This window comes from Apodemus sylvaticus, chromosome 14, assembly GCF_947179515.1.
Source record: "Apodemus sylvaticus chromosome 14, mApoSyl1.1, whole genome shotgun sequence".
Taxonomy (NCBI): Eukaryota; Metazoa; Chordata; class Mammalia; order Rodentia; family Muridae; genus Apodemus; species Apodemus sylvaticus.
The window spans coordinates 37,410,976-37,421,427 of record NC_067485.1 but is presented as its reverse complement, the minus strand read 5'-3'; the positions used below and the strand labels follow the sequence as shown (position 1 = coordinate 37,421,427).

Genomic DNA, 10,452 nt, shown 5'->3' with positions numbered 1-10,452 from the left:
CTCCCAAGTCCCTCTGCAGTGCTCAGAGGGCACAGTTTTTCATCTCAGTGCACTTGATGCGTATGCACACATTTCAAGCATGTGTGTGGAGGTCAGAGGACAGCCTCAAGTGTTGGTCTTTGCCTTTTGCTGTGCTTGAGATGGGGTTTCTTGTTTTCTGATGCATACAGCAGGTTGGCTGGCCTGTGAACTTCTGGAATTCTCCTGCCTCTGCCTTTCATACAGCCATGGGAGCTGGGATTACAGATGTGTGCAATATCCTATCTGGTTTTCTGTGGGTTCTAGAATCAGGACTCAGGTTCTTGTAGGTGCATGGCAAGCACTTTACCCACTGATCCACGTCTCCTGCCCTGATCTTTGGCTGCCCTGTGAGAATTGGCCAGTTGCTTTCCCTTTCATTGAAGGTTTTAATAAGAAACTTATTTCTTACAGATGCTTCATTTACTTACATTGTAAGCATAGACTTTGACCTATAAATAAATAAATAATAAATCAAAAGCAAAAAGGAGTAGTTAGGGCCGGCCAGGCTCACCGCTCCGCTCGGTGCAATGCAAGTTCCTTCTAGAAGCACACGGCAGGGCTAGGAGACTTATGTTAGGAGTGAGTGTTTATGTGTGAGTACTCACACACGTACATTTCCCCAACTAACAACATTATATTTTGGGATTGGCTCTAGGAAGTGCTGACGGAGGGGATGGGTCTAGAGATGAAATTATTCCTATGGTGTCTAAAGGCATTTCCTTGGTTTCCCTTCACCTACCCAATCCAAATAATAAATTTAAAGTCCAATAAACACAGTCTTTTCTTATTGCACCAATTCTGTTTATTGTGAAAGAAGTCATTTCAGTTTGTAAAGACTGCTGATGGCGCTGGGTCACAATGATAAACGCAGCATGTCTGGTTTGGGTGTCAGGAAAGGATCATGGTTTGTTTGAAAGTTTGTGGGTGCCACAGGCATGGAATCTTCACATTTTCTAGAACGCCAGGAAGAGTCCTTTAAGTGGCGGACTTGGGTCCAAGTTCTCAAAATAGGTTTCTATATAAACTTTTTAGGAACACATCTGCTGTGAAAAAGATGTTTGTAGCACGGGGACTCTAAACAGCCCAGAGAATGTTTATTAAGGGCTAGATGTTCTTCCACACAAGGAAAGGATGGGCAGATCCTAGGATGGGCAGAGCCACTGTGCACTTGGGCTGGGACTTACTGACTGGAGCCAAAAAGAAAAAAGAAAAAAAGAAAAAAAAAGAAAAAAACCACCACTTGCATTTGCTATTAAAAAAAAGAGTCAAAAGGGGATTGATCAGAAAGACGTGTTCAGAAGCTGAGATCTGGTTTGAGGTCAAATGGCTCAGCTCAGTGTGGGCGCATTGAGAGGGGTCCAGACGAGGCAGCGTGTCCAGTTCAGAAGACTGTCTCTTGAGAACCAGTGTTGGTGCTCTCCTGATCGCGGATGGTTTTAATTAGAAATTGACTCCTTATGGATGCTTTACTTAGTTACATTGTAAGCATAGACTCTGGCCAGAAATGCAGGAGGAGAGCGACGAGAGCCAGGCCTGCAGCCACCTTCAGTGCACAGTCATACCGGGACATCTGCAGCGCCATTCTGGAATACGCCGAGCCACGCGGAGCCGCAGGACAGGTGTCTGAAGTTGAGTTCACATGATTCCCAAGCCTATTTCTGAATTCCTATAAAGACAGAAATAGGTAAGAAAAGCAATTTTCAGGAAAAAAAAATCCCTGCAGCAATATCAGTCATAGTTCCTTTCAATATAGAAACACTTGGATGCCCTGCAGGGATCTAGGTAGCCCCATAGTTGGAATGGGCAAGTCTGTTTCTTTTTTGACGATTAGAACACAGTCAGTTTTTTGTTTTGTTTTTAGACTCCATGGAAGTCACTCTGTCCATCCACCACACTCTGGAAGGCAGATATGACAAGGGTCTCTGCCTTGGGAGGAAGGCCGCGCCTACCTCCAGGTAGGCCTGTAAGGGTTTGGGTGACCAGAGGGCCCAGTTCAGGGTTCCCTCGTTCACCTCCGTGTGCCAGACACAGGAAAGCCTGGGGAACACGGCTTGAGGAGAGTACAGGGTGAGTGGACACCACTGCCCTGCTTTTTGGGAGGTACCCACTCAGCAAGGCTTCTAGTCTGCCGTGAGGTGGCTGGAAGGAGGAATACTGCTGCTCTCACACAGCCTTAATATTTCAGAGCACCTGTCGTCTCTACTAGACAAGATGTTTCACATTATACAGTTCCTATCAAAACAGTGCCTCACAGAGCACGACCATCCCCGACAGAGCCAATGGGATGTGTAGATGGGATGGTCAGAAAGGAAGGAGAGGCTCAGCAGAGGCAGCGTGGCATGGCTGTCCTTGGGGCATCAGATTCTCAGCCTCCCTGAGCACTCTAACAGCCCTGCGCACCTCTGCTCCTGTGTGGGAGCAGCTGCTGATCCACCGCTGACTGGTTTGAGGATAAGGGCTCAGGCCCTACACTGCTGCTGTGGCAGAACCATCTTCAATGGTGGTTTTTATTTTGTATTATTTTAATTCATACTTTAAGAGTCCCATTACAGGAGTAGATAGAGTGCAATGAACAGCCTATGCCGAAAGCTGTCTGACAGGCCTGGCTGAAATGGCAGTGGCCCCACTCCTGCTCCCCTGGCTTGCTCTATCTTCAAACTCACTGAAATGACAGAGAGACCATACCAATACCACAGCGCTCCACGAGAACCAAAACCCGTTTACACACCAACCCAAGATATACCATTGGGAGAGAGAGCTGCTTACTGAGAAACTGTCTTGTCAAGACTCACAGTCACCTAATCTAGATGAGCAAACTTAAATGTACAAACACAAGGTTACACAGCTTCTCCAAACAAGGGCTAGATGCCAAGGAAACTAAAATGGGAGAAAGACATGCCAGAAAAGGAACGCTGATATAAAGGGCCTTGGGACCTCGTATAAGATGAATAGAAAGATCAGAGAGGAAAGAAACGAAACTCCCAGGGAGACAGTGAAAAGGAAATCCTAGTGACCTATTCTGAGCTCCAGGACCCACGCAGGAGGAGAGAAACACACTTCTAAGTTCTCTGTCTTCCACATGTGTGTAGTGGCACACCCATGTAGGCACACTCACAGTAAAGAAAGAGAAATAGGAATGGAACAAGTCAAGGTGACACTGCATGCAGGCGATATGGTTCTATTCCAAAGAAAAACCTGAAGACACCATCAAGAAACTGTTAAACTGATTGATATACTCAGTAAAGTCACAGAATCTGGTCTTTTTATTTGTCAATAGTGAGTCTGATGATAATGAAATCCACACAAAGAAATCCCATTCACAAACACCTACCAAATATGCAGACGTAAATGTAACTAATAATGTGAAAAGCTCTGAAATGAAAATGACCAATATAAAAGAAATAAAGAGATATAAGCACACACAACCTCCCAGGTTTTAGGTTGGAAAAATTAATGTTGCTAAATGACCACACTATCGATAAGAATATTGAGGCAGCAAAACCACAGTCAGAACTCAAAACTTTCTTCATAAGGCTGCATAAAGTAATCCTATAGCTTCTTTGGAACACAAAAGACTCTAAATAGCCAAATCTATATTGAGCAAATAAGAACAAAATTGGAAGCATAATTTCAAAACATACTGCAGAATTTCAGTCATCAAAATAGCACAGTACTGGCAGACACATCGACTAAATCTCCAAAAATGTCCATTGCAGAAAAGATAGCATCTTTAATAAATGGTTCTGGGAAAATGGACGCCCACATGGGAAACACTGAAACTTAACCACAAGCTCTCATCTAGTACAGTAACAAAAACCAACCAAACCAAACCAAACCAAACCAAACCAAACCAAACCAATACAAAAACACCAAGCAAGCAAATAATAAAACCCAACTCAAATGAATTAAAGACCTGAAAGTAAGACCTGAAACTAAAGTACTTGAGGAAACCAGTGGTAACAATTAGATGGACCTGCAGCGGTGCAAAGAATGATTTTCTGGTAAGGCCTCTGGATCACAGGAAACAGCCCAACAGGCAAGCAGCACTGCCTCCAGCTAAGAGTGTTTGCACAGCGAAGAAGACAACGAATGAAGCCCTAGTGCACAGAACGAGAAGAAACATGTCCTAGCTGCTGCACACTGCACACTGCACACTGCACACAGGGTTAGTGCTAGACAGAATGAGAGGAAACCTGTGCTAACTGCTCACTGCACACAGGGTTAGTGCTAGACAGAATGAGAGGAAACCTGTGCTAACTGCTCACTGCACACAGGGTTAGTGCTAGAGCACTGAAGGAAGCCCACATATGTAAAACAAAGACAGTTAAGTAGTGGGCTAAAGATCTGAATGAACAGTTCTCAAGAAATACAAATGGCAAATCCATGAAAAAATTTCTACTATCATTAACCACGAAAGAAATGCAAGTCAGAAACTACAACGAAACATCAGTTGGCCATAGTTAGAATGGATGTAACAGATCAAGTAAGATTAACTGACGGCTATAACCAAATCTCTAGATGAAGATGCTGGTGAGGATGCACAGAAAAGGGAATTCCTTTGACAGCACTGTTAGAAGTGTGGACTAGTATGCCTGCTATAGTGAACAGGGTGGTGGTCCTAGAACCAGATCCAGACCTACCATCTGTCCAGCTTCTGGGTACTGACTTCTGGATTGATGTCTGACATCAACGGAGCTGGAAGCAGGAATCATGATCAGAAAACAGTGGAGCTTTCGTTTTGCATGTGGATGCATGATGTGACTATGAGTATATATGTTCACATGTATTTGGGCACATGTATGTATAAATGTAGGAATTGATGCTGCGTACCTTCCTCAATTGCTCTACTCTGTATTTACTGAGACACAGTCTCTCCCTGAATCCAGAGCTCACAGATGGAGCTAGTCTAGCTCCCCAGCATGCCCCAGGGGTCCCCTGCCTCTGCCTTCCAAGCACTGGGTGGCTAAGCAAGCCCACTCATCTATTTTATGTGGGTTCTGGGCATCTGAGCTCCAGTACTCATGTTTGTGAGACAAGTGCTTTCTCCATTTAGCATCTCCCAGCCAACAGTGCATTTAAATAATATAGAGTATAATATAGGTGAAATGATTATAAAAGACAAAAGATAAACGTTGACACAATAGAACAGTGAATATAATGTACTTTAGAGAAAAACATAGCTGTGACCAAAAGTACTAAAAAAAAAAAATAGTACCAGTAAGGCCCAGGCTTTCCCCTAAGTCTTTTAACTACTAAAAGTCATTTATTCCTAAAATTTGAGATACCTCTTTAAAATGTCCTCCAATTCAAGAAGATTTAATGCTTCGTAAAACAATCAATTCTGATACTTATAATCTTTAAGTGCTTGAATTCTAAGAAACATCTTTCCTAAAACAAATGTGAAACAAGTCAGGCGCTGATATTTGTTCAATCAATTGAACAAATGAATCAAGTGAAAAAAATTTCACTTGATTTTCACAAACAGGACTACACTGACAGTTCCTACCATGCACCTTGCTAACTTTGATGACAACACTTCTCTCTCCTTGGAAATCTCACTGACCAGCATACTTACTTGCTAGATTTTCATGATATCTTGACACAGGGTCTTTCCTTATAGCCCAGGATGGCACAGAAGTCAATATTCTCCTACGGCCTTTCAGTGCAGGAATTATAGGTGAGATTTATCTACTTTAATTTTCTAAAGTATAGCTTATCAAATCCCAACAGAGGAGCAAATCTCCTAAAAACAGAAATGAGTATGTATGTATGTATGTATGTATGTATGTATATGCACCAAATCAATCAAACAACAATAAGCTTTTAAATTCAGAAGCCCGAGGATGAAGCCAAGGTTTCAATCAGTTCCTGATAAAGGCAGCTGGAGTGGCAGCCCTGTTGGCTCCGACTGCTTCCTTCCCTAGCATGGATGCATGTTTTGGAGGGGACAGAAAGAGTGATCTTTAATTTCCAAGCATGCTCTTGGAAGCATGGTTCTAGGAGCATGAGTGCCATTTCTGGGCTCCACTCCCAGTTCCCGGGAGGTTCTCAGACACGGTCTTCTCTTGCGACAGGCATTTCCCTGCCTATGAAGTGGTGGTGCTTAGAGCATCTGTGCATCCCTGGGTCGTTCTGAGGACTGAGTGCGACATGCATAGAGAACTTAGCGTTTAAGACTCATGGAGATCCATGCATTCCACACTACTCTGAAGTTCAATTGACTATGCAAATGACCTCAAATGTTCTTGTAAAATTACAAAGCCACCATTTTATTTGCTTAGCAGATATGATTAATGTGCACATGGGATTTGAGTTTATTACAAATAGCAGCAGGAGGCATGCAGTATGGTGAGTGGTTGCAGGTCCAAGTTTAGCTGGCAATGGGAACCAAGTATAATCACTACTGCTATGATGCAAGAAGTCTAACCTCTGCCGCAAAATGGGGCTACAGTGAGAAGAGAGGCCAGGGAGGCAGCCTGGGCTCTGGGCACACAAGAAAGGTTGCTGGTGCTGTTGTGTACAGGGATGTGGCATGGAAAAGCAGATTCCAGGGTCTCTGAGACTTAGCAGCAGTTCCAAGATAATGACATCGGTGGTTAGTAGTGTCCTCGCAGACATTAGCCCCTGAGAAGGAAGTTATACTCAGTTATCCTCATGAGAGGTGAGTAGTAAGGCTCCCTGCTAGGCAAGAAGAGTTGTGGAGTGAGTCTGGGGAAAGGCTCTTAACCAAGGCCACCCCACCCTTGTCTCTTCTTGTTATTATTTTCTCAGGTTTGAACTGAAGACAGGACTATCTCCTCTCTGCACATCCTATGCTCCGTGGGTAAGTCTGCTCACCCTCCCTATCCTGTGGGCACCCCTGAGCAGACCTCCTTAATTTCCCAATGGATGCTCAGGGTCCGGCACCAAGGAGGAAGCAGAGCTAGCTGAATGGACACTAAGATTTCCACCTATTCCTTAGTTCCACATATTCACATTTTTGCCATGGAAAATGACATTTGCCTGCTGCTGTCTTTCTTATTAGAGCACCAGGGATAGGAGACAAGCTCACTAGTGAGGAAATGGCACCATGTGAAGTTAATCTCTATTGCCAACTAGCTCTAGGATCACCTGGGAGACACGGCTGGGTACATCTGTGAGGGTTTACCACCTCAAAGAAGGGAGGTGCTATCCCTTGGGTTGGGGTCCTGGGCTGAATGAAATGAGGAAAATGGAGAAATCTAGCTGAGAGCCAGCATGTGTCTCTCTGCTTCCTGACTACAGGTACAACTGACTAGCAGCGTCACATCCCTGCCACCACGCCTGCCTCTCCTGCCATGACACTCTATTTAGACTACTTTCCTCTTTAAGTTAGTTATGTTAGATAGTTTATTACAGTCATGAAAGAAGTAATTTATACACGCTGTAGATTAGTTTTCTAATATGACTTCAACAAACTAACTCTAACTCTAGAATATCAAACTATGCTCACTCTAGAATATCAAACAATACAAAACTATTGTTAGAATTCTTGAGGTCACATGTGCTAGGATTTGCTGTAGGTATGGATGAAAGAATTCCTGGCAGAGGTTCTGGGAGAGAATTCAATCCTTGCCTTTTCTAGGGGACTAAGTGGCTGCCTGCATCTCCTGACCTGTGACCTGTGACATTTCTTTCCTTTCTAAGCTGGAAGTACAGAGATGGTGACATCTATCACAAGAATTATCCTGGGACGATCCAGAGTAACCTCATCTCAATATCCCTCCTTAGCCATGCTTGTGAAGTCCTTCTTTCTAGGACAGGCATCATATGTGCAATTTTCAGGGACTAAGATGTGGGCCTACTGTGCCCACCACTGCACAATCCCACAGGCTCTTTGCCCACTAGTGTGTATGCTCAGCTCTGGCAGAGTTGAGCCAACTCCTCGGCACAGGAGAATACACCCCAACAGAACTGCTGTGCTCACACACAGCAGAGTGCTGAAGGCAGCTATGTGCCCTAGGTGAGGAAGGCAGGGGCTCTCCAGGGCCCAGCCTTAGCTAAGCCATGAAGTCTACTAGGGGGAGACCCTCAGGACCCAGCCTCTGCTAAGCCTTTACCTTGTAGCTAGCACAGACCTGACTCTGCTCACTGTGAGGCCTCTGGGATGACATGAGTTGTTCTGAGTTGTTCTACTCATGGAATCTGCAGCCACCAGAGGGAGGACCCCGGGAATGGCTCCTGGGAGGCAGTCAGCTGCTGTCTGCAGAGTGGATACGGCATTCTACTCGCTTCTCTATTATCTGCATTTATTGTGTCAGCAGTCACTGTATCCTTTCCTTGGGAGCTGTAGGGGTTTTGTCTCCAATGGAAGGAGGTCAGATTATTTGGTGACTTCCCTTGAAGCCCTGCCTCCTAGTCCTACAGAGTAGGCTATAGAAGCAGAAGGAAACAGTAGTAGCGGTGTTTTTGGAAGCTTGCCATCTGTATAGTAGGCCTCTCAGACTTCACACTTTTTTGTTGTCGTTGTTCTTAAAACTACCCAATGAAAGGAGTAGGTAGAACTTAACTTTTCAGTACGATGAATAGGGAAGAGATGCTAGGCTTTAGATCCACAATACACAATATACTTCAGAGATGGTGACATGGTCAGCTGTAATAAGAGAGTGATGTCAGGTACCTCATGACTATCAAACTGACTGGCATGAACCCAGGTTTCCAGAAAATAGGCTTTATGCCCCTCCCTGATGCTGTACCTCTGAGTACTAGTTTTACCTTCTGTTTCTCTATAGAAGGCCATCCTAGGAAAGCCAGCCTAGGTCATGCATAAGCCACTTCGAACTGCATGTCTTACAGTGCTGAGCCACACTGAGATGGTATCTGTATAAGTTGTAGAGCTGGGTTTTCTCAGGGCGCGCACACACATGCACATGTGCATGCATACATACACAGTTGACATGCTCATATTAGAACATGTTGCAAAATGCATTTTAATGAGGAACAGTTGGTCTGGTTCTGCTCAAATGAAAGACAGCCCTGTAAGAGAGTCACCACCTGCCTTCCCAGCTTGCACAGCAGCTTCTAAATGAGTTCTTCTGTCTCGGACACCTGCAGGTGTTGCCAGGGCCCTGCAATTACATTCCAGTGCCAGCTCTTTCTCTCAGATTGCCAGACAGTGTCATTCCCCATGATTCAGTGATTCATGCCATTAAGAGATAATAGGACATAGAGTGACCAAGGGTGCCAAACTATCTCAATTACTCTCCTAGACATATCCTAACCTGGGAACATGCTACTGTCATAGGAGTCGTTGATTCTCCTAACCTGGGAACATGCTACTGTCATAGGAGTCCTTGATTATCTGCAAGCCAAGGATGCTTCTCGTTCTTGATGCCTATGTTTAAGATGTTACATACAGAGCCTGTCAGCTTAGTAGCCACCGTGGAATACACAGAGCCAGCAAACTGCAGTTAAGAATTAATTGGGCCTTTTCATTTGAAAACCTGATACACAGTCACACGATGAGAATACACTATCAGCTTCTCTGTAACGCTTTTAGGCATGAGTGATTCAACATCAGATATTCCTACCCCCACCCCAAATGCTTAATTGCTCTCAGGTCATTAAAATTGCAAGGAAAAACATTTAAATATGAACATGACACAAAAATCTCACTCTAATCTTAGGATCCTGTTTTTAACCTTATTTTGGTGATAGCAAAGGCTTATGTTTACTTTACTAATAAGATTGAACATAAATTATTAAGCTATTGACTATTTGATCAAAGGAATTTCAGATTATATTCTGAATAATTTTGCCTTGACATCCACCAAAGGAAAAGATGTGATGTGTCCTGCATGGCCTTGGTGACCCCTCTCTTTCAGGATGCCTACCCCTCCGACATGGACTGCCCAGTGAAACAAACCAAAGGCCAGCGTCTGCCTGTCACCTCATTGTGACTCCTGTGGAGTCTGCATTTCATCTGACTCAAGAGACATGAAAAAGACCTTCTAAGCTCTGAACTTCTTATAAAAGACTGAAGACATTTCTTATGTGTAAATTTGTTTCCTGCCTCACTCAGAAGCACAGTTAACAGCTTGAAGTGCAAACTAACAAGGATGGAGGATATGATGCTTGATAGCCCCTGTCTCAGGATAAGAAGGACTTTCTATCATCTGTGTCTCCTACGGGCCTGATGTGGGCTCAGCAGAAAGCCTGCTGAGCTCCAGCACACACCTAGTGCAAGGCAGCATCCAGGAAAGAGTCGCAAGCGCTGAGTTATTGCTTTGAATATAAAAATACTATTATGTCAAAAAGTGATCTCTACCATTACTGCATCTTAATTCTTCAAATACAAGATTCAAGACCCACCTCTTGTGGTAAGCACCATTAATGTAAAGTGCTCATCCATCTCTGACATACAGGCAGCTCTCGGCATAAAGATGGAACAAAGGGCCGCACTTTGATCTAATG

The 10,452-nt window shown here is 44.1% G+C and overlaps 1 protein-coding gene across 2 annotated transcripts in view; it reads right to left on the bottom strand.

Moving 5' to 3' along the window:
- Positions 1–1,091: 1,091 nt before the first annotated feature.
- The window catches only part of Cdkal1 (CDK5 regulatory subunit associated protein 1 like 1), a 535,629-nt gene continuing 526,268 nt past the window's right edge, over positions 1,092–10,452 (bottom strand). For both annotated transcript variants that reach the window (XM_052156747.1, XM_052156748.1), the window contains one exon: positions 1,092–1,687. In XM_052156747.1, the coding sequence (XP_052012707.1) occupies positions 1,496–1,687 (192 nt within the window). In that variant the 3' untranslated portion in view covers positions 1,092–1,495. The remainder of the gene's footprint in view (positions 1,688–10,452) is intronic.